A 25438-nucleotide genomic window follows, 5' to 3' on the forward strand; every position below is an offset into this window, starting at 1 on the left:
GTGTGTTGAATTTCTTTAAATGACCACAGACGGAAATACAGATACACTTGTTTATTTTCCATCGGATGTTTTGGTAATTCAATATAAATCTCTTGTCAAAGAAAATCATTGAAATTATACATAAATCTAACTTATTTACATAAGTAATTTATAAAGTAAAAATATTCTCTGCATTGTTTTTATTTCGATTTTGGAGTGTGAACGTCACGTCTTTGCTGTGTTTGTAACAGACGCAATGTGTTGATAAAAAATACTTTGATTACATCATTTAAAGGCATCAGAAAAATAACTTCTATCCGACGACGGCTGAAAGTCATGTAACATCAAGAAAGAAACATCATTAACCAAAAACACATTATATCTGAATCATTTCCATCTCTGTTTTCAAAGTGTGGGGATCCTCAATCCTGTATATAAGGACACAATATGTGTAGGCTCTTACAACATTGTCTTACAAGCACACATACATTAAGTTGGCAACAAAATAAAAATGAAAATACCTGGCAGTTTTCCAAAATGTAACATAACTAAAATAATCCATAAACGATCCTTGCACAACCTTTTGCTCTTAGGTGACCTATAAATGACTGATCTATTATTCAGATAATATAATGAGCACTATAATGTCATTTATACCAACTATTGCAGGGATATGGCAAAAAATTAATGGCAATTAATGGGAAATGACATCAACATTGAGTTTAGGTTCATACGCACACGCTTTACATTACCCAAGATGCCCTTTTGTATTTGAGTTTGACCCGTCATGTTACTGCACCTCACTATGTTTGGTTTGAGTTTGAGAGCAACTGATAAATAAATCATTCAAAATGAAAATGGTTTCTGTTGTACAGATATTCTCTTGCATGAGAAGAGGAAACAATATTTCAAATAGCTCTCTAATAATAGAGGAGTCAACAGAGATAAACATGTATGATGCCTAGAGACCCCATCTAAATTTACAGTCTAATCATTGGCATGAAACATAACTGTCCCACTGAAGGGGAGCAAACAAATGAAGACAATAACTGGCACATTTCTGTGTGAAATGTAAATGATAAAGCATGTTAAATATGGACCATTTGATTGACAGCCTGAATTAGAAATTACATTAATACTACATCAATATTAAGGCCACCATAACCACTTAACCCTCATAAAGTTTAAATGCGGTTTCCTAGGTTCCAGCCTGGAGACCAATCAGTTTCATTCATATAATCGTTTCAGAATTTGTTAATATTGCGGTAATGTCATTTTCTCAGTGGCTATGTGCCCTGTCACACACACACACACACACACACACACACACACACACACACACACACACACACACACACACACACACACACAAAAAAAAAAAAAAAACAATAAGAACAGATGTATCAAAGGCATACAGTACATATTTAGCTAAATGAAATGGATCCTTTGGCAACAGAGAAAAACAATAATCTGATGTGCTGAATATGTAAAAAACAAAAACACTTTTCACACCAGTTTGATTAGTGGATGTCACTATGTTTCACAAAACTACATAAAACAATCAGCAAAGATATGTACGCAAAACCACAATGTAAAATGTTGGTTTTTATGGCCCATGAAAGAAAAAACGATTTATAAAAAGTATATATATGTATATATTAAAAAAAGTACAGGTACAGTCAATGTGAATACTTGTTCTACAACTTATCAACTGACCAGGAAGGCAAGGTTAGAGCTGGTGTCACCTTACATCACTTCCTCCTGCTCAAAACGATAAACAAAACCACCTCTTCAGAGAATATAAACAAGAATGAAACAGGACAGAAATATGGAAGCCCGTTTCCACCACTGAAAAAAAAAAAGGTAATTGCAACTATTTATCTCACAATTCAGACCTTTTTTTACGCAATTCTGAGAAAAAAAGTCAGAATTGTGAGATATAAACTTAAATGTGAGTATTAAAGTCAGAATTTTGTGTTATAAACTCAATTGCGAGTTATGAATAGTTATTTCTTAGAATATTTTAAAACTCGCAAATCTGTGTTTTTCTAAGAATTGTTATATAAACTCACATACGTACAGTATGTTTTGAACTCACAACTGCGAATTGCATGTTATAAACTCGGAATTGCAAATTATAAAGTTAGAATTGCGAAACAAACTCGCAATTCTGAGTTTTTTTCTAAGAATTGTTATATAAACTCACAAGTATGTTTTGAAATCAGAATTGTGACAAACTGGTAATTGTGAGTTATAAAGTCAGAATTGCGAGATATAAACTTTTTCTAAAGTTGTTTCTAAAAATTGCGGGACAAACTCGAGTCAACTTGAAAAAAAAAAATTGCGAGACAAACTCGCAATTCTCATTTTTTTCTGAAAATTGTGAGATAAGCTCGAGTCAACTCTAAAAAGAATTGGAGACAAACTCACAATTTTGAGTTTTTTTCCTAAGAATTGTTATATAAACTCACATACGTACAGTATGTTTTGAACTCAGAATTGCGAATTGCATGTTATAAACTCGGAATTGCATATTATAAAGTTAGAATTGCGAAACAAACTCGCAATTCTGAGTTTTTTTCTAAGAATTGTTATATAAACTCAAGTATGTTTTGAAATCAGAATTGTGACAAACTGGTAATTGTGAGTTATAAAGTCAGAATTGCGAGATAAACTTTTTCTAAAGCTGTTTCTAAAAATTGCGAAGATATAAAGTCAGAATTGAGACAAACTCATAATTGCGAAATATAAACTCACAAATCAGAGTTTTTCTCATAATTGTGAGATATAAATTCGCAAATTCTGACTTTTTCCTAGAATTGTGATATAAACTCACAATTGTGTTATAAAGTCAGAATTGTGATATAAACTTGCAATTGCAAGTTATAAAGTGAGAATTATGAGACAAACTCTTTTTCTAAGAACTGATATAAACTCGCAATTGTTATAGTCAGAATTGTGAAACATAAACTTGTAATTGCGAGATATAAACTTGCAAATCTGACTTTTTCTCACAATTGTGAGATAAAAAAACGAGTTTATATCTGACACAATTTATATCTCAGTCAGAATTGCGAGAATAGTGAGATAAAAAGTTGCAATAACCTATTTTCTTTATTCAATCGGGCTTCCATACTGAACCAAGCCAGCACTACGAAACATTTATCCTACCCACAGCATCCTTTAAAAGGCCACTATTACAAAAATGTGAGAATAAGACTAAATTTTATAAATTAGATTTCAATTAAAATGTATTTTTCTTTTAATTTAAAAATAATAGGCGTTCAAAGGCTACAGTTCGATCCATATCTTAGACATTCACGTTTCAAAAATGATATAATGTTTGGATCCTGATAGTCTGCAATTCCAAATAAGAAGTCAAAAGAACTTAAAACTACAAGTTCATTCATTGTGTTACGTGCAAATCATCCATTTGCAACAGTAAGGGTGGGCAAACAGTAGCAAGCACTAAAGAGATACCCCTGAAACATTTGTGCAAACGTGACTAAAAATTTACCCCATCGCCCAGTGCAACAGTTCAAGTAACAGCAACCTCACAAACCACTGGATCTGTGCTAACAACAACCATAAAGTAGAGCTAAAATGTTCATTCCATCCTTCTCATCCACAAACAACCCAACAGAAGCTTCTCGCAAGGCAAAAGAGGACGAAAAAAGACAATCTATCAGATGAAACTTAAAATCTGAAATGGTAGTTTCAACAGTCACACTTGTAAACCCAATCAACTCTTAACCTGCCTCGACTTAGACTGGATGGTTCCTCGAAATGACTTTAATCTCAACACAAGTGTGGTTTCAAACACAGGGTGCACCATCGTGAGGTTTCCCACCTGGCAGTATGTGACTGTGTGTGTGCGCTGATGTGTTTAAAGCATTGCGATGTTCTCAGGAGTGCAGTTCAAATGGGTGGAGGTGCTGCTTCCTCCTGGAGATTTCAAACCCTTTGTGGAGGCACTTCCCAGGGTGTCTACTTGAACGTCGTCTCCGATCATGACACCAGGCCCGTGCGAGAGGTTCCGCTGGAGTCCGGCCAACATTGTCTCGGTCGTGACGGTGCCAAACTCGTAGGTGAAAGTCCCGTAAAACACGAGGATAACTACAGTGAAGACCCACTCACAGATGGCCGCTGCATGTTGTAAAACGAAGCTCTCGTGGATGAAGAATATCCCACCTGAGAGGAATTCCATCAAGGATTCAAACATTGTAAAAAATTGGAAGCTTAGATTTGTGCGAGCTGACCGCACAGCTGGAATTAAAGGACTAGTCCACCCAAAAATGAAAATTGTCATTTATTTGCCCTCAAGTGGGTCCAAACCTGTACGAGTTTGTTTCTACTGCTGAAGAATGTGGGTAATCAAACCAAAACCAGTTTCTGGTCCCAATGGACTTTGCTACTGACGCCAATGGAACTTGAGGGTGAGTAAATGATGGCAAAATGTAAATTTTTGGGTGAACTATCCCTTTAATGCATTTTAGTGAGAAAAACCATAGATTATTAATGGTGATGCTGGTTAATTAGCTATTCTCATAGTTACATCACCCAGCAACCCTTTAGCCACCACCTTTTTCTCCGGTTGGGAAAAAAACTATTCATAAATCATTGATGAGCACAGCAGCGATAAAGCAGGAAGGCCGGGAGACTCCAGATGGGCTCATCAGCAATTAGATTATACCTCCACTATTATATGAGTCAGGGGCTTCATGATCGTGACCAGAGCCTCAGCAGGAAAAGAAACAGATAAAGCTCAGTACTAGACCTTTCATTGTCCAGGTTTTGTCGTGCCTTGTTATTTAAACAGCTGGTGCTAAATGGGATAGTTCAGCAAAAATAGCATCCTGACATCTTTTACTTATCTCCTCATGTTGTTAAAAACCTGTGGAACTGTGTTTTTTAATAATGCTGTTCTTTTTTATGCAGTTATAATGAATTAGTAGCTTGCAAATACACTAAGGCCCGGTTTCTCAGACAGGGCTTAGAATAAACCAGGATTAGGCCGTAGTTCAATTAGGACATTTAAGTATTTTTTTATAAACTTGCTTAGAAAAAAACATTACCGATGTGCATCCTGAGACAAAGCAAAGACACTGATATATTTTAAGATCAGTCAGTGCAAGTTTCTTACATTTGAAACAGCTCAGATTTACATTTTAGTCTAGGATTAGGCTTAAGCCTTGTCTGTGAAACCGGGGGAAAGAGTATCAATAAATTAGTCCATACATACTGTGCATACAGTTGAGGTCAAACGTTTCCTTTCAGAATCATTAAACATGTTAATCATTTTACCAAAAAAAAAAAGAGGAATTATACAAAAAGCATGTTATTGTTTATTTAGTATTGACCTGAATAACATATTTCACATAAAATATGTTTACATATAGTCCACAAGAGAAAATGTTAACATTCCCTTGATTCTTAATCATGTGTTGTTACCTGAATGATCCACAGCTGTTTTTTTTAGTGATAGTGGTTTATGAGTCCCTTGTTTGTCCTGAACAGTTAAACTGCCTACTGTTCTTCAGAAAAATCCTTTAGGTCCCACAAAATCTTTGGTTTTCCAGCATTTTTGTGTATTTGAACCATTTCCAACAATGACTGCATGATTTTGTGATCCATCTTTTCACACTGAGGACAACTAAAGGACTCATTTGCAACTATTACAGAAGGTACAAATGCTCACTGATGCTCGCAAAGTAAACACAATGCATTAAGAACCAGGGGTGTAAAGTTTTTTAAATTGAAGATCAGGGTAATTTTAACTTATTTTGTCTTCTGGGAAACTATCTTTTGTAGCATCTGAAGGGCAGTACTAAATAAAAAAAATATTATATTTAGGCAAAAAAGTACACATCTCCATTCTGTTCAAAAGTTTTCATCAGTGAGTGTTTGAACCTTCTGTAATAGTTGCATGTGTGTCCCTCAGTTGTCCTCAGTGTGAAAATATAGATCTCAAAATCATACAGTCATTGTTGGAAAGGGTTCAAATACACAAAAATGCTGGAAAACCAAAGAATTTGTGGGACATGAAGGATTTTTCTGTAGAACAGCAGGCAGTTTAAGAACACAGTATTAAGAATCAAGGGGATGTAAACCTTTCAACTCCTGAGTCCTTAAATTCAACTATTATTTTCTCTTGGGGGCTATATATAAACATCTTTTATGTGAAATATCTTATTCAGGTCAGTTCTACATAAACAATAACATGCATTAACATTTTAATGATTCTGAAAGAGGAATGTAAACCTTTGAAATCAACTGTGTACTGCAAGTCTTCTGGAGCCATATGCTAGCTCGAATGTAAAGTAGCAACACATCTTGTCTTCTGTATGTGACGTACATTCAAGTGCAATGGATGATCAGACTTTGTTCTTTTGAGCTGGATATTTTCAATTAATCTGTTGATCCATTTCATAACTAAACTAAATTAAAATTTAACTGATCTTGGACTCAATGATTAGGTCACAGATGTCAGTTGCTCACTGGAGAAAAATATCAACAATAAATAATTTCATATAGGTATGTTCCTCAAACAAAGCTACTGTATGGCATTAGAAGACTTGGAACATATTGTACAAGTCATATAGATATTTTTGTGCCCTTTTCGAAGTTTAAAGAAATAGTTCACCAATAGCTCTGTCATCAATCGTTTACTCAACCTCATGTTGTTCCAAACCATTCTTTCTTTATTCTAATAAAAACAAGATATTTTGAAGAATGTTGACAGCCACACCATCTTACACTGAGCCATATATGTGTAAAATATCTTTCATGTTCCACAGGAGAAAGAAAGTCACAGAGGTTTAGAACGACACGTGGTTGAGTAAATGACAGAATTACATTTTTTTGCTGAACTAGCCTTTTAAAAGCCTAAAAGGAGAAGTACAATTGACCCTTTGCAGAATGGTAAATCTGCCATTTTGTCCAACAAACAAATCAGACAGGAGAGTAGATTAACTTCGGTGGACTTAAACTTGAAAAAAAGAGTGTGTATTGACATCTTTCTGTGGTTTAAATAAAATACGTTCTGATGTTCGTTCATGTTTATTTAGTGCTTTAAGTAAATAAGAAAAGATGATCAGTTCACACGACGATTGCATAATACAAATCTGTCACAATACATTACAGAGCCACAGAACGGTATTTATTGTTTCACTGCTAATTTATCGCAACTTGAGCCTATCTCTATTTCCACTTTTAACGACATTGTCTTTAAGCTGAAGTCTACATCTGCTCCTCAAGACATTGTCCCGACACCTCTGTTAAAGCAAATCATTGAATCGGTTGGCCCATATATGATTTCTATAATAAATAAAAGCTTACTTTCAGGGATTGTTCCCGAGTATTGTAAACATGCTGTAATTCAGCCCTTGTTGAAAAAAGAAAATCTGGATAAGAGCATTCTTTGCAATTATAGACCAATCTCTAAACTTCCATTTCTGGCAAAGATCTTAGAGAAATATGTTCTGATTCAACTGGAGTCATTTATTGATGAAAATCATATCGGTGAAGTACTTCAGTCGGGTTTTAAGAAGTACCATAGCACAGAAACAGTGTTATTGAAGGTTTTTAAAGACATCTTTTTGGCAACCGATCAAGGGAATGTGACTGTTCTTTTGCTGTTGGATCCACTGATCTATAATAGAGAACTGGATTGCTCATGACGTCATAAAAGTGAAGCCACCGCGCCGCCATATTAGTATTCCCTACTATTCGCATACATTCCATTGAATGAATAGGAGATTATACGATTTCATTGAGAAAACATCACATAACAAGTCAGCGTTTTTATATCTGAAGTCTCACTGTGCATTTTTACAACGCAAACGTCCTAAGCATGTAAACGGTTATTTGTTTATTGTCGGGAATTCCCTCTGCTTATTAAAAATGTACGTTCATAAAGCCTACATTACAGTCATGTACATCAGATAAGCATAAACATCGGGCGTTCAACATATGTTTACAAAAGAAAATGTGCTCATAAATCTGAATAATCACTGTTTATGTCATTTTGTTGTATTTATTCGTACAGTAGGCTAACTGCATGTTTCAACAATACTTTTGTTATTAATTCGTTTATTGTATGTTATATTATTATATATTCATTAATAACATTATTAATTTTGAAGCAGGTAATAATTTGTTCGTTAAATTAATAATTAATTCAACATATATACGCAGCATTTTACTCACATGGAAACAGTAATGTTAGTAAATCATTACAGAATTTGGTGATTTGAAGAGACTGAAATAGATGCTGCTCATTAAAAAAAAACGCACCATACCGCGCTGACTACTTAAAGACATTAAGCTTTATTTCAAAGATTTTAATTTATAGTACAAGAGCAATATTGTACAATCGAAACAATTTCAGGTAGGCTACTAATACCATATACACGGTTTTGTTTATAATTTCCTGCATAATTGGGTACATAAATATATTTTCGTTTTGGTTCAGTTAACTCACCTGTGTCTGCAAGTGCGCGGCTGACACACCCACCTAAACGATTTCAATATATATCGCTTATCCAGCCCGAAAAGACCATAAACATTCCAGATAACATCTTAAGTATAATTTATTTACATACACATATCCTCAAAACTAATGATGTGTGAATGAAACGCTTCAAATCGGGTGATTTTAGGTCAGTAGTTTACATGCGAAATCAATGGCGCACTCTGCCGGTAGGGAATAGTAAGATGGCGGATCGAACACTTCCGGTGGCTTCACTGCCTAACGGCATTTTAGAACGCAATGAGCAATCCAGTCATTATATAGATCAGTGGTTGGATCTCACAGCAGCGTTCGACACGGTTGACCACCATATTCTTATTTCACGGCTTGAAACATGTGTAGGCATCTCTGGAAATGCCTTAAATTGGTTTAAGTCCTATCTCTTAAATAGACGTTTCTCTGTTTGTATGGGTGAGTGCACATCAGTTTCATCACCTTTATCATGTGGCATTCTACAAGGGTCCGTTTTAGCACCACTTCTCTTTTCTTTTTATATGCTCCCTTTGGGTTCAATTCTGCGTAAATACAGTGTGTCATTTCACTGCTACGCAGACGATACACAGCTGTATATACCACTTAAAGGTTGTATCAGCGATTTCTAGCGCTAAACATAAAGTGTCAAATTCAGCTGACCTTTCATCACGATCCGCTCGCTGCCTGCCCCATAAATTGTCTGTGAAAAAACCGCGTCTCTCTGGTCAGCCTAGGGTCCGAGATATGCCAAAAAAACAATCGGCACTACCAACCTTTCCACACATAAACAAACAGTGTTCCAACCAAATCAGCGTCAGGGGTTTGGTGTTGTGGACTTTCGCTCCGCCTCCCTCACATCCCAGCACCAGTAGGAAAGTCCACAACACCAAACCCCTGACGCTGATTGGTTGGAACACTGTTTGTTTATGTGTGGAAAGGTTGGTAGTGCCGATATAAATTAATATATATTTTTGATTTTAATATTTTTATTGTGTGGTAACCGTTTTATAAAAGCAATAAGCTACTTGAGGCCGTGCTGTATCATGAATAAATCACGGCTGAAGGGGTTGCTGGCACTCCGCTTCGCGTCGTGCCTAACAACGCCCTTCAGCCGTGATTTATTCATGATACAGCACGGCCTCTCGTACCTTATTGCTTAAGTATAGTTTCGTTGCTGTCCGCCATGTTGAAAGGTCAAAGTTTATCCCATCTCGGCAACTCGGGTCTCATAAAAAATTTCGAGCTTTCCAGTGGAAATTACAACGTGAGTGGGTGTTCATGTGCAATTTCGATGTCGGATTTTGGTATTTACCATAATTACGATAGCACATGAAGGCAGCATAAGCTGGGTCCCCTGAACCTGTTTAGAAAACATCATGTAAAAAATCTGGGGATGATTTGTGATAGTGCACTTAAATTTGACAAGCAGATAAATGAAATTGTTAGAACAAGCTTTTTTAAATTGAGGATGATTTCTAAAATTAAGCCTTTTTTTATCCCAGAAAGATCTGGAAAATTAATTCATGCATTTATCATTTCGAGATTAGACTATTGCAACTCGTTATATTATGGTGGTCAAATTAAAGTTTTAGATAGACTGCAGATGGTCCAGAATGCGGCTGCAAGATTGCTTACAAGCACTTGCAAATTCGATCATATTACTCCGGTGTTAAAATCATTGCATTGGTTGCCTGTTACTTTTAGGATTCATTTTAAAATTGTATTATTTGTATTTAAATCCCTACATGGTTTAGCCCCATCTTATATTGCTGATCTAATCCAGGAACAAAAGTCAATGAGATCATTACGATCTCAATCACAGAAACTTCTTGTTGTTCCTCGGTCTAAGATGAAGTCTAGAGGGGATCGCGCTTTTGCGGTCGCCGCCCCTAAATTATGGAACAGTTTACTTTTATATATTAGGGAGCTTCCTACGCTTGGCCAGTTTAAAAGCCATTTGAAAACATATTTTATGATAGCGTTCGATCAAGATAAGTGCGAAGGGTGCTAGTGTCATTTATTTCTTTTTTATGAAAGATGTTTTTTGACTGTTTTATTATTTTTATATTACTTATTTAGATATATGGGTATGCATTTTCTTTTACTTGTTTTTCTCTGCTCATTGTGTTACTGCTTGTACAGCACTATGGTCAACATTGTTGTTTTATTCAGTGCTTTAAAATTCATTTTTGAGAAATTCAAACAAAGTTCAAAGTTCAAATTTATTTCTAAAGCGGAGACCTTGTTTCATACCAAAAGTAACTTGCTCTGTCTTGTCTGACGGCGTGTTGCCAGTTTTATCTTTATTTTTCACTGCGTGAGAACATGTTTAGTGTGAGAGCGGCATTGTTTGTCGGACATAGCAACATTAACTAAAGAGGGTGGGTTTTTGCAAAGGGTCAATTCCCTTAGAAGAAAATAAGTAATTTGTTTGACAGGAGGATGATGACATTTTCATTTTGGGTGAACATTACCGTTAAATTAGTTGACACACAGGGGACACTGTCTATATTAACAAGACAAATAAGCAATCCGTGTCAAGAAAAAAAAAAATATGAACACACACTTATTCAGCATTTTTAGTCATACTCAACAAGAAAGGATACTGAAAACCAGTGCAATGAGAGCACCGGTAGCCAGTGCCACACGCACATGAGCCATCCAGTAATCCAGAGCGGTGACAGCCACCCGGTAGGTCAACAAACACTGCAAACACACGAACAGTATCCCTGCTGGGAAGGCAGCGCCTGCACCTACATAGTGAAGTGTTTTTGCATGGTCCACCTAGTCAAAAAGCAGTACAGTACAGTGTAATTCAAGTAATAATACAAAAAAACATTGCAAATAAAAGACCAGGACAATGAAACGTGTGATATCTAACCTGAAAAAGTGGGCTGTAAAACACTGACAACTTTGTCTTCCTGCAACAAGAAACTTGCCTACTGCACACTCAGCATACAGATGGAAGTGCTTTTAGGGATGAGGGAGTAAAATGCCCTCTAAAATCCATTGTGAAGAATGAGACGACTGCACGCGTGGATCAATACTAATCACTTTGAGAACATCAGCCTCTCTGAAACACTCTGATGCTGATCAACGTATCAGTCTGATGTACTGAATTTACAGCCCATGAAGACTAAGAGTGAAGAGTCAGCCCTTAATATCTTCTCATACCGCACTAACAGACACCCAAATGCTTGTTATTTTTGGCTTCAGTGATGTGAAAGGTGAGTGTGGTAGTTTACTATGAGCTAAATGTGTTTATCAGATGATAATCATACATGGAATTGTATTCTGGCAGAATTGTGTAACTGACCTGGAAGTTGCCCACCATGACCAGCCCCACAGCATTAGTGCATCCAGACACAAGTCCACTGGTGTTGAGCCAGCAGTGATTCCTGTGCTCGATGATCTGAGCATACCGTAGCAGACAAACCAATGCCACTATATGTAAAAAAGAAAACAGAAACACTAGGTAAAGCAACAAGGTCATTTCACATGCATGCAACTTGTGGTAACAAAGTTCCTTTTTTTGTTTCTGTTCCTTTTTGTTCCATAGTATAGAGCACTTGTAGAACGTTTAAGTGTTTTTAGCTTTGACAATATTTGAAGTGTATCTGATTTTATTTGGACACTAGATTTTTATTGCATTAGATAAAAATATTAAATCAAGTAGCATCTACAAACAACTGATGCTAGAACTCTTCATAATCCACTGAAATCTGAAAGTATTCAAATACACTAACAGTAAAGTTTTTGAACCGGTCTCTTTTGCTTTTGTTCCTAAGTACAGCAAAAACAGTAACATTTTAAAATATTTTTTTCCATTAAAAAAAACAGTTTTTTATTTGAATATATTTTAAAATGTAATTTGTTTCTGTTACTTCAAAGCTGAATTTTTAGTATCATTACTCAAGTCACATGATCCTTCAGAACTCTGATTTGCTGCTCAAAAATTATTATTATTATTACTATTATTATGTTAAAACAGCAAAGTAGAATTTTTTCAGCTTTCTTTGATAAATAGAATGTTCAGAAGAACAGCATTTATTTGAAATAGAATTCTTTTGTAACATTACAAAGGTCTTTATCATCACTTTTGATCAATTTAAAGCATCCTTGCTATTTAATAAAACATTAATTCTATAATTTCATTCCTTTGGCTTTATTTATCAAAGAATCCTGAAACAACTTTTAAAAAACTGTTTTAAATAATAATAATAAATGTTTCTTGAACAGCAAATCAGCATATTAGAATGATTTCTGAAGGATCATGTGACACTAAAGACTAAAGAAAGGAGTAATGATGCTGAAAATTCAGTCTGATCACAGGAATAAATTAAATTTTAAAATACAAAACAGTTATTTCAAATGGTAAAATTTTTTCCCAATATTACTGCTTTTGTTGTATTCCAGATCAAATAAATGCAGGCTTGGTTAACAGAAGAGAATTCCTTAAAAAACATTTAAAATCTTACTTTTCAAAACCTTTTGACTAGTAGTGTACATTATCTTATTTTTTTGAAAAATATAAAATAAAAATTAAATTGAAAAATGAAATTGATTTGAAATACAAAAAAAATTGTAATGTTACAAAATTAATGCTGTTATTTTGAATGTTCTTTTCATGTATGATTCCTGAACAAAATAATTATGGTTTATTTAAAAATATTAAGCAGCAATTATGTTTTCTATAGGGATGCACCAAAAACTATATATTAATATTAATATATCTTGTCCAATTTTATTGTTTTACTTTCAATAAAAGTGTGTTTCAATAAAAGTCTTACAAAATTATTTTATATTATTTAATTAAAAAACATTTTCGGTTTCAGCCTAGATGTATTTTCTCGGTGCATTCCTAGTTTTCAAAATTGATAATGATAATAAATGTTTCCTGAGCACCAATCTTGCATACATTATATCCAACATTATAATGACATGTGATGAGTATCACACGACACTGAAGACTGTATGATAATTTCCCGTAATTTTATTAAACATATTAAACCACAAAAGTTATTTTAAAATGTAATATTTTACATGTTACAGTTATTACTGTACTTTTCATTGAATAAATGTAGCCTTGAGACTTTTGAATGGTAATGTATGTTAGAAACCTGAAGTGCATGATAAATATACATTTTTAACTTGATATTTTGTTACATAATCCAAATAATTACATTTAATTACATTTAAATTTAAATAATTTTAAGCATGGTTTTAGTGTCCAAACACTTTTTGGGGCCACATTATATGTGACTCTGGACCACAAAACCAGTCATAAGGGTCAATTTTTTGAAACTTAGATTTATACATCACCTGAAAGCTTTTCATTGATGTATGGTTTGTTAGGATAGGACAACATTTGGTCAAGATACAACTATTTGAAAATGTAGAATCTGAGGGTGCAAAAAAAAAAAAAAAATAATTAAATACTGAGAAAAGTTGTCCAAATTAAGTTCTTAGCAATGCATATTACTAATCAAAAATTAAGTTTTGATATATTTATGGTAGGAAATTTACTAAATATATTCATGGAACATGATCTTTACCTAATATCTTAATGATTTTTGGCATAAAAGAAAAAAATATAATTTTGACCCATACAATGTATATTTGGCTATTGCTGCAAATATACCCATGCTACTCAAGACTGGTTTTGTGGTCCAGGGTCACATATATTATATATTCTTATCTGTATTTGCCCACACAAATGGTTTTTATTTCCATTTCTAAGATTGTTTATTATCACTTAAGTTATGGTGTGGTGTATAAAAGCGTGTAATAACACACCTCTGATTTCACATCACATCACAAATAGAAGCCAATGACAGCTAACCTCCAACAAGACAAGGACAATCAAACCCCTAATCACATAATCGCCACATATCAGCTCACTCATAACACAACATATAATGAAGCAACACAGGAAAACATCCAGAGGCAACGCAATAAGTAGCATGCCTGGAAGTCTCATGCAGGTATCGGTTTTTGCGACACCTCTGCCACTCTGAATGCTCAATGCTTCCATTCATGCTTTTGTTCTCTGTTATTCAATATGTCACTGCCTGTGTAGAATATGTGGAAACATGACAACAAGCAGTCTTACCCATGAAAGCTCCCACATTACCAATGAGACTGAACAGACAGCTCTCGGGAGGGTAGGATCCACATTTACTGAAGACAAAGAAAACGTCAGATCACAAAGGAAATAAACACAGGCTTAAAATAAAGAGGAAGAGCTCAAAATAAAGCACACATGACTACCTGATGAGGGGGATGTCTTGAATAGTGCAACACGTTTTTGGAAAGCCCGGCCTGGCTGTTTCCTCTGTGCATGTTACATTGTAGGACCTTTAAAATAATAGAATTGACAATCAAACATAAGCATCACATGCTTTAAACAAACTAAGTGAAACAAGTCCAACTTACCAGTTTTCGACAGGACAAACATGGTGGTTCATCACAGCCATAGCATAACTGAAAACACAGCAAAACTAAATTATATTGCATATGCTTGCAATTTTATGTATTTTAATCTGCATATGTGACCCTGAACCACAAAACCAGTCATAAGGATACATTTTTTATAGGATAGGATGTATGGTTTATTAGGACAGGACAATATTTGGCTGAAATACAGCTATTTGAAAATCTAGAATCTGGGGTTGTAAAAAAAAATCTCAATACTGAGAAAATCACCTTTAAAGTTGTCCAAAGTTCTTAACTTCTTAGCAATGCATATTACTAATCAAAAATTAGGTTGATATATTTACGGTAGGAAATTTACAAAATATATCTTCAACATCCTAATGATTTGGTTTTGCATAAAATAATTATAAAAATTGATCATTTTGACCCATACAATGTATTTTTGGCTATTGCTACAAATATACCCATGCTACTTAAGATTATTTAAGTTTTTTTTTGGTCCAGGGTCACATATTTGGCAAAAAACCTTTGGATTTTAACTTTTAAAACTTACTTGATGTGACAAAGAATAATTAATGCATGCACACTAAAACTCACACTATCCATATTCCAGTGATAGAGAAGGCAGCGAGGCTGACAGGCAGTATGATCCAAGCAGTCATTGGTCTGACAGTGACGCCAGTCTGTCCCAAGCATGAGGGGGAGGAACACAGAGGGCTGGCGGGGTGAGACACAGGGGGGATGACGAGGGGGCACTGACATGCAAGGACACACAGGGAGGGGACATGAGAGGAGGAGAGGGATGCCACGCTGCTGTCTCCTTCGGGCCGCCAAATCCAGGCCTAATCAGTGTTTTCGGGAAACAAAAAGTACAGTGGAGGGAGACTTAGACAAAACATATTCAAAGTTCTTCAATGAAAATAACTACTTTAACAGTCTTTACTTCCATAACATGACATTTTGCAGAGCGAGACACAATGTTCAATAAGATAAAAAAAAAAAAGTGAGTGAAGAGGAAAGGTCAAAAAATAAGAAGGATCAGTGACTTCAGCCAAAAAGAATGTACTTTCAGGGTGGAGCAAGTCTTATTTCATTAAAAATGACTAAATCTAACATTTATTTTATAATACAATAATGTATAACAATAAATCGTTCACAGAAAAGCCAGCATTGTGTGTTAAAGGGATAGTTCACCCAAAAATGAAAATTCTAACATACCTCACCCTCATGTCATTCCAACCCCAAAGACCTCCGTTCATCTTCAGAACATAAATTAAGATATTTGATGAAATCCGAAAGCTTTCTGACCCTGCATATACAGCAACGGACAGATTTAAGGCCCAGAAAAGTAGTAAGGACATGGCTAAAAAAAGTCCATGTGACATCAGTTCAATTGTAATTTTATGAAGCTACAAGAATCATTTTTTGTGCGTGAAAAAAACAAAACAAAAATAACGATTGGTACTCTTGTTAAATGCATGTCAAAGACTGACACAGACGAGAAGAAATTGATGTTTGTGCACAAAATGTATTTTCATAGCTTTATAAAATTAACGTCAAACCACTGATGTCACATGGACTATTTTATCGACGTTATTGAATGTGTCAGTTGCGTTGCTGTCTATGCAGGGTCAGAAAGCTATAGGATTTAACCAAAATTATCTTGAGTTCCGAAGATAAACAAAGGTCTTATGGGTTTGGAATGCCATGAGGTAGGGCTGCACGATTAATCGCAAGATGTTGTGAGGCGCATTTAGTCAATGAAGCCGGTGTTGTGCCGAATTCTGACCCCCGCCAGATTACTACCCCCCTAGTATTGGTAGGTTTAGGGTTAGGTGTGGGGGAGGGGTTAGGATTAGGGGTGGGGTTAGGATTAGGCAATCAGGTAGCGCTTTTAACGAGAGGGGGTGATAATTTGGCAGGGGTCGAAAAAAGGCACAACACCTGTACTTTGATTAGTAGTAAATCTACATCACGTGCGTTCGGCTGCGATCAGCTCGAGCGTTCAGAGGCGTAAATCACTGACAAGCTACGCCAAATCGCGCTCAAAATCGAATGCGATTTTGACGCGATTTGGCATAGCTTGTCAGTGATTTACGTCTCTGTGTATTAATTGCCGCTCCAGCTGAACGCACGTGATGGAGATTTACTACTAATCAAAGTACCGGCTTCATTGACTAAACGCGCCTCACAACATCGTGTGATTAATCGTGCAGCCCTACCATGAGGGTGAGTCATTAATGACAGAATTTTTATTTTTGGGTCAATTATTATTATTATCATCCCTTAAAAGTCACAAATAGACAGAAATGTGAGAGATTGAATTATTTCATATTGTGACACATCAAAAATGGAACATATTATCAAAAAGAACAGTAACATGCATTTACAAAATAAACATGGTGAATTTTCATTTCATGCCAACTTTTAAAAGAAAAGAGAAAGATTTTGATGTCGACTAGAGCAACCAAGCAAATGTTCAGGCACAAGTATTAGTCACCAGTCTCAGTGTTTTTAGTGCTTGTGTCCACTTGCAGTTTAGCCTTTTGACCCATTGATTAAGTGACTAAAAGCACTTCTAGTCCAAAGTCAGTCCTGCAGTTTGAGTGTGTGCGCTGCAGTGAACTTGCTGTAAAAACATAAGCTGCACTAGGATTGACTGCCACATGATGCTGTTTTAAAACCTGGAAAGCAATACTGATTAGTGGCAGACCACTAATGAACTGTGGTTTGATGACTACAATGCTGTCTAGACAGGCAGCTCACTAGGTTTTCAAGTATATACGCAATCAGAAAATCTAAATCTTACTTTAAGATACTGTACACTACAAGAATCAGCACCCAAAAGACTGCCACTGATTTTCATGTGCACATCAACTACTCAGGCAGGTGCTGCTGTGTTCATGGCACTCGTTTGCATTAGTTAAAAGCTAAAGAGTCATACAGGTTGCCTTCGTTGATTTCACTGTATCTTTTGTGTAACCAAAACAGAGTTTGCAAATCTTCTGGTTCGTTTTTACATGTACTGGCTGACTGTCTCAATTCTCAGGTAGCAATTCCGTGCTCACTAGCAAAGAAGCTAACATTGGTTATGTTTCAAAAGCTTGTGCCCTGCCTTCCTAGACTGCATTTCAGAAAACATTCAAACGCGGCTGAGATGTCCCAAAATGCTGTCTAGGTAGACAGCTCACTCGGTTCTGAGACAGGCACAGAGTCCACCAAATCTTGAAACGACTACTGCCGCCGGAAAAGCAAATTCCTTACAGCTGGTAAGTGAGTTCAAGAGATGATACGGAGTTCTACCGGAAATATTGGTAGAAATGTTATGTTTAACAAGCAAATAACACGTTTGTTTTTACATACCTTAAGTCCTGCTACTCCCTGCTTCCAACCTCACTCAACCTTGGTTGTTGCTTCAAGACAAGGCACTGTTGCTAAACCTTCTTCTCGCGCCTCACTGTAATTGTAGTTCTTTGTCTATTTAAAAAGAATGCGTTGGAAGGTGTCGCAATTTTCGCGGGACTACTTTACCCATAATGCCAAAGTACGGCGGCTCGAAACCTACAAGATTGGTGATACAGCGACGTTCAAAGGAAAGCAGCGTAAGTGCAAGAGGTTAATTTAAAAAATAAAGGTAACATTTTACAAAAAAGAGTCACTTAAATTAAAGTATTAACTAACGTAAACGAACAATGGACAATACACTATATTACACTATTTATGAATCTTTGTCAATATTAGTTAATAAAAATACGTCAATTTATTGTTTGCTCATGCATTAACAAACACAACGTTGGATTTTGATGATGCATTGGTAAATGCTGAAATTAACATCAACTAAGATTAATAAACGCTGTAGAAGTATTGTTCATTCGAAGTTCATGTTAACTAGTGAACCTTATTGTAAAGTGTTAATACCATAAAATTATTAAGATAAATAGATAATTAAAAATACATGCAAAAATACATAAAAAATAACAAAAATAAACTGTTGGTAGCAATAAAACCACACGTTCAAGCAAGACTCTCAAATATGTGGATCTTCAACCTAAGGTTTGAACTTTGCTCTCAGGAAAAAGTGTTTTTTCAAAACTGTAATGTAAAAAAATATTCATTTTGTGTCCACAGATGAGCTTGGGTACATTGTCTGGAGTGACAGGTAATTTTTACTTGTTATAACCATGATACAAAAAGGATGTAAAAGTAATAACATGCCTATCCATCCTGGCTGTCAGATTGCTGTAAGAATTAATAATGCATTATTTTGTGTCAGTCTTTGTTGGTATGAAAAGCTGGACTCTGATTGTTTTTAAATTTGTTACATTAAGAATGCATTTAAATCAGTTCACCATGCAGGTATAAAAAAATCTCAGTTAATATTAGCAATATTTTAAATATTAAAACCATTACTTATTTAATATTTTCACTTTTTTTAATATAAGAGGTTTTTATCACTAATTTATAGTAATGTGTTATGATTGAAAAAAAAATGTTCTTTTGAAATTGCTTGCATTTTTATGTTTCATGTTCATACTTACAAGCTTATTTACTGATTCAGTATTTGTTTCACTTTTTTATATGCAGCTAAAAGAAAGTGTATGATATGGAGGACTTGTTCTTCTATTACATTGTATAACTAAGTTTAAGAATACACCTAATCATAACTGGGAAAAACACTTCTAAAATGTTCTCTAAACTTACATTTTTATTACATTCTTTGGTAATGCAAAATGGATACAGACATTGAAAAGATTAAATCCAACTAATTTATTATCATGGTTATGAATGAACAGACTGGGATGAAATTTGAATAGTAAGAACAGAATGCACAGGATAAGGGAAATGTAATTCTAAACTGATCAAAAACAATTCCCTTTGAAATTGTGTTATTGGACTACACACAATGTCAGTGGCTTTTTCTTTTGTTCATGTTTCTCAATCAATTTTATGTGAGGATAAATTGTTCCTGTCTTAATAATTCAAGGCAATTTTCACAAATAAATGTAGTTTAATTTAGTGTCAGCTTCACCATCTGGACTTTTTTTTTTTTTTAACTTGTCCCTAGATGGCAGCAGACCACAATCAGTCACATCTCTATATTAAATGGCATGCCAGTTTTTATGTTGTGCAGTAAATCACATCTCTATTATATAAATCTTTTTTTCTTTTTGCGGTCAGTTTCGAAAAAAGATGGTTTCGTAGACTAGAATTCAGATTCACACTAGAAGCCATGAGGACGCACCTAATCATTATCAACTAAAGACGTGATTTCAAATGACAAGTTAATATTGGATTCCTGACAGCTGACAAAATGACCTGATATTAGAATTCAGATAACATTATGAAAGCAGCAATGGAAATATCAAACCATACAGACTTCAAACTTTGAACACCTTCAAAGAGAAACCAAAATGGTTTGATTTAATAAAATGTCCTTTCAATTTAAGATGCTGTTGAATGTTAGAAAGAAAACTTTCACCTTCAGTTTTTTGGCAGTAGTTCCTGAGTGAAAGGTTTTACAGTGGATCACTACCGTACTAAAGAGCAGGTATACATTGTGCAAGATTATGAAGAAGATTTATTTTCTTGTGTTCATAAGGATTGTGACTGACACAATCATTCTTTGGCAGTAGACATCTTGTTCCTTAAACTATTCTGTCCAACGGCATTTCATGCCAGTGACAGTTTGTGATAAAATGGGATTCAGTGGATGATAAACAACAAACATTCTTCATACTTCTTCACTTCTAGATTCATTATTAGATGCAGATTGAATGACATGCACTCAAAATCACACCTCATGAGTAGATTCAAACAGAATCTGCGCACCTTTCTAAAATTTGAAGGAACAATTTGGAATTCTGTGGGTGGATTTCAACACTGATGCTTGTGGCCGCAGATTCCATGTGAGTCTTCTCCTGATCCATTGGTTATTAAAAATAACAATTACCAAAAAAAAAAAAAAGGACGTGCAAACAAGCTTCCTCTCAGAACAGAGCAGTAGCAATAATTAACTGCTTTCCCGTTTCAACTGGAAAGTCTGAATTAAGTCTTGATGTTTATATCGGTAGAAACAGTGGTGCTGCATGGCTTGAGCAGATAGTGGCTGGATAAAGGCACGGCGTGAGAGTCTTCTACTCTTGGCTTGGCATCTGGCCCTCATTCTTGCAGTTTGAAGTGGAAGCTATTAGTGCTCCACTGGGTGATGTCACAGTTTAGCATGGTGCGCTCGGTAAAGCTCACGTTTCCCTCTCGGTCGATGAGGATGACTGTATTGGTCCTGGGATAGGCAGACACAAATATGACACTGGTTAAACTTTTAAAACTAGGGATGTAATTATATTATCAATATCATGGTATCTTGATAGCAAAACTGTCTTGATATATGGTCACATGATGATATAAAACGATATGGGTAATTAACTTCTTATTCTAACATAAAAGGTCTTTAAAGTTGTGTTTTGGACCACTATGCTTTGACACAGTATCTGTCAAACTAAAACCGCAAGCACAATACGGCTTAATATTCCTTCAACAAGTCTGTTTTCGTTCAGGCAATCATCTCATGATCCAATGTTTTCCACGCCTCAGAGCGGCTTAGTTTACAGTGAATGAATGCAGTGAACTCGATTATTGCATGTGCTGTGAGTTTAGTGTGTTTTGGAAAGCAACAGCCACCAATTGTGCTTTATTTTTGTAGCAGATAATTACAGCATTTCACTAATTTGAAGTGAGATGCATTTTTGCAAACCTGTTTTCACTGAAGCTGGAGTTTTGCTTTAAAATAAAAGCCCTCCTGACATTTCCATCAAAATAGAAACTTAAAAGTGCAGTATGAATTGCTGACAGCTAGTGGTTTAAATGGGTAACGTTACTGCAGTCTGAATTCAAAAAAATCTCTTTCAAGTGCAGAAATTAGGAAAGGCTGTAGTGTAAATCTAAAATAATATACCTATGAAATATTCATTTTCATTTATTTTGTAGTGCAATTGTTTTACAATATAGGCTATTACTGTCATTGTTGTTATTATATTCTACTTATAATATAATGTGCTTATATTTTAATTTGTTTGGTTTCCTAAAACACCAGTGTGAATGTAAATTAGACGGAGACAGTACACCACAAATAAAAAGAGTGTTGATTCCCTTTTAAAGTTCAGGTACAAGTCAATTCACTGATTTTTTTTCCGACTTAAAGGTGCCATAGAATGCATTGATACAATATTTTAAATTGTTCTCTGATATCCACATAGAGATATATGGCTTAGGTAAGGGCAAAAATTCTTCAGAAACGGTTCTACAAGTCCATTTACAACCCTAGGATTTGTCCCTAGAATGAAATGGTCTGTTATTGCCTTATTTGGAAGGTTGGTGAATAATAATGATGAGCTCTGCTCTGATTGGCTGTTTCACAGAGCGGCTCATTTAGCTCTCACACAGCAAGAAGGAAACACATGGAGGAAACTATATATTTAATTACGGAGCTCGAGCCGCTATTAATATGCGGGGCATTGAAACTGCCGCTTTGAATGCACGATAACTTTTTACTTTCACTTTTGAGATTTGTGATCGCACATGCTCTGTGTAACGTTATACTACAGCGCCAGTACTTAGCACATTTAACAAGTTTGGATGCTTGTCAGTGGTGATCAGGATCTACAAATCATTAGCCATCGTCTACACAGTCATCTCTCCTTACTCTGTTTATGTGGCCTTATTTTATTAGAACGGCTTATTTGTTTTCCGTGCCTTTCTAAGTACAGACACCAATCCACCCCTGCACTTAACATCTCCTGCACAACCTGGAACATAACATTTCTTTCCGTGATCTGCCATTTTCGCTAGTGTCCTCACTTTGTTTGTTTTTTTTACAATAGCCTACCAGCAGAACTTATACCCCCGGTTTTACAGACAAGGCTTAAGCCTAGTCCTAGACTAAAATGTAAGTCTGAGCTGTTTCAACTGAAACAAAATTGCACTGATTGATCTTAAAATATATCAGTGCCTTTGTTTTGTCTCAAGATGCACACCTGTAATGTTTTTTTCTAAGCATGTTTATAAAAATGACTTAAATGTCCTAACTGAACTATGGCCTAATCCTGGCTTAGTCTAAGCCCTGTCTGTGAAACCGGGCCCTGATGATTCAGATATGCAAATGTTGGGGGCGTAACTATTAATGATCCCGAGACTATTAGGTCATAGTTGCTGTTATGTTGGAATTGGCCTATTTTTCAGTGGTCTTTTGCAAACACCAGATTTATATAAAGGAGGAAACGATGGTGTTTAAGACTCACGGTATGTCATGTCCATGTACAGAACTGTTATACTATACAAGGTAAATTCCATTGTATGGCACCTTTAAGTTTTCCTAGTTAGGAACAATGGGTTGGAGCTCTTAATTTTGAACTCTCAAAGTACATTAGATGGAAGAATTTTACTTAAAATGAACAAAATATATAAAAAAAATAAATTCTTCATTTGTCTTTTTTTAAAATATCGCAATAAATATTGTATCTTGGCCTTCATATCGCATTGGAGGTAAAATAGAAATTGCAGCATGAACGCTGCTCCATAGAAAGAGAAAGAATCAAAAGTAGGAATAGCATGATGGAACCTTGTGCCGTATCCTGGTGAGCGTACACATACTGCTGACAGGGCTTGTAGTATGGCATTACTGTAGCCCGCACCTTGACTCTCCTGTGCAGGGTCTGGGGTGTTTCTGAAAGAACAAATGTGAGATTCTTATGACTCTAGTGGAAAAAAATTACACTGGTGCTTTGATTAAGGCCTATAAGCTACAAGCACTCATATTTTCCCTGAAAATTCTGATAAATAATAGTAAAAAGTACAGTAGTGTGTGTATATATATACACACCAACGTTCAAAAGTTTTTTTAATGCTTTTATGCTTATTAAGAATGCATTTATTTGATGAAAAATAAAAATAACATTGTACAATATTAAAATTTAACAAAAATGACAATAACTGGATTTGTTGATAAATATGAAGAATACAAATAATTAGATAAATCAAAAGAACACCTTTTCTTTGGAATAGAAATCTTTTACAACATTATAAATGTCTTTACTGTCACTTGATCTATTCAGTGCATCTCTGCTAAATAAAAATAATAATTTCTTAAAAAGAAAAAAAAAAATAACACAGCCCAATCTTTTGAATGGTAGTGTATACAGTATATTTTTTATTATGTGACCCTGGACCACAAAACCAGTCATAAGGGGTAATTTGAAGTGATTTATACATCATCTGAAAGCTGAATAAATAAGCTTCCCATTGATGCATGGTTTGTTAGGATAGGACAATATTTGGCTATCCAAATATGACATAAAGCTATGTGAAAATCTGGAATCTGAGGGTGCAAAAAAATCTAAGTATTGAGAAAATGGCCTTTAAAGTTGTCCAAAAGTTCTTAGCAATGCATATTATAAAAAAAAAAAGGTCATTTTGAGCCATACAATGTATTTTTGGCTATTGCTACAAATATACCCATGCTACTTAAGACTGGTTTTGTGGTCCAGGGTCACATATGTACTAACCTAATCAGTTTGTTTCTAATACTAACCGATTAGTTGCAAAGCTTGGAAAATATAAGATCTAGGAACTGACACAACTGATAGCTCTTATTTACTTAAGCATCATTACTGGTTTTAAATTGATTACTCTCACTGATGAATGGATAATTATGTTATGAATGCAAATCGGTTCATAATGTCTAATCAGATGGCTCTGTTTCACCCCCATTAATGTATCTACATGATCATCACAAATTTACAAAACTCACTGGAGCCCCCACTCTCACTTCCTTGACTTCAAACACGAACAGTTATAACAACGAAAATGAATTTATTAGGAAGAAAACCTAAACACATATGACACCGTCTCTGAAAACTTAATGTGATAAAATAAAAAAGAAATCTGTAATAAAAAATATTGAAAAACAACAATGCTTAAAGGGATAGTTCACCCAAAAAATTACTCACCCTTATGTTGTTCCAAACCTGTTAGAATTTCATTCATCTTCGGAACACAATTTAAGATTTTTTTTTTAATGAAATCTAAGAGCCCTCTGGCCCTGCATAGACAGCAATGCAACTACCACGTTTAAGACCCAGAAAGGTAGTAAGGACATCGATAAAATAGTTCATGTGACATCAGTAGATCAACCATAATTTTATGAACGTATGAGAATACTTTTAGTGCGCAAAGAACTTTATTTGACAATTTATTCTCTTCCGTGTCAGTCTATTATGCATGTTCAAGAGAGTACCTCGAGGTGGTAGTTGCATTGCTGTCTATGCAGGGTCAGAAAGCACTGGGATTTAATAAAAAATAATCTTAATTTGTGTTATGAAGATAAATGAAGGTCTTTATGGGTTTGGAACGACATGAAGGTGAGTAATTAATGACAGAATTTTCATTTTTGGGTGAACAATGCCTTTTCACACTGGATGAGTCCAATGTTAGAGTTGCTTTTTAATATCTAAATTCATTATGATATGC

At 35.1% G+C, this 25438-nt stretch overlaps 2 protein-coding genes across 4 annotated transcripts in view; both read right to left on the bottom strand.

Moving 5' to 3' along the window:
- Window positions 1-36: 36 nt before the first annotated feature.
- Window positions 37-18354, bottom strand: tmem150aa (transmembrane protein 150Aa). The gene is made up of 8 exons (XM_073840193.1): window positions 18281-18354; window positions 15515-15759; window positions 14918-14965; window positions 14753-14839; window positions 14595-14662; window positions 11799-11926; window positions 11089-11266; window positions 37-4170 (listed from the first exon to the last, which is right to left on the bottom strand). The coding sequence occupies exons 2-8, from the start codon at window positions 15577-15579 to the stop codon at window positions 3866-3868; spliced, it is 879 nt and encodes a 292-aa protein (XP_073696294.1). The 5' UTR covers window positions 15580-15759; window positions 18281-18354; the 3' UTR covers window positions 37-3865.
- A 1311-nt stretch (window positions 18355-19665) lies between these two features.
- The window catches only part of tango2 (transport and golgi organization 2 homolog (Drosophila)), a 31754-nt gene continuing 25981 nt past the window's right edge, over window positions 19666-25438 (bottom strand). For all 3 annotated transcript variants that reach the window (XM_073841240.1, XM_073841239.1, XM_073841241.1), the window contains 2 exons: window positions 23532-23636; window positions 19666-21197 (listed from right to left, as the gene is read on the bottom strand). In XM_073841240.1, the coding sequence (XP_073697341.1) occupies window positions 21077-21197; window positions 23532-23636 (226 nt within the window). In that variant the 3' untranslated portion in view covers window positions 19666-21076. The remainder of the gene's footprint in view (window positions 21198-23531; window positions 23637-25438) is intronic.

Source organism: Garra rufa, chromosome 5, assembly GCF_049309525.1.
Source record: "Garra rufa chromosome 5, GarRuf1.0, whole genome shotgun sequence".
Classification (NCBI taxonomy): Eukaryota; Metazoa; Chordata; class Actinopteri; order Cypriniformes; family Cyprinidae; genus Garra; species Garra rufa.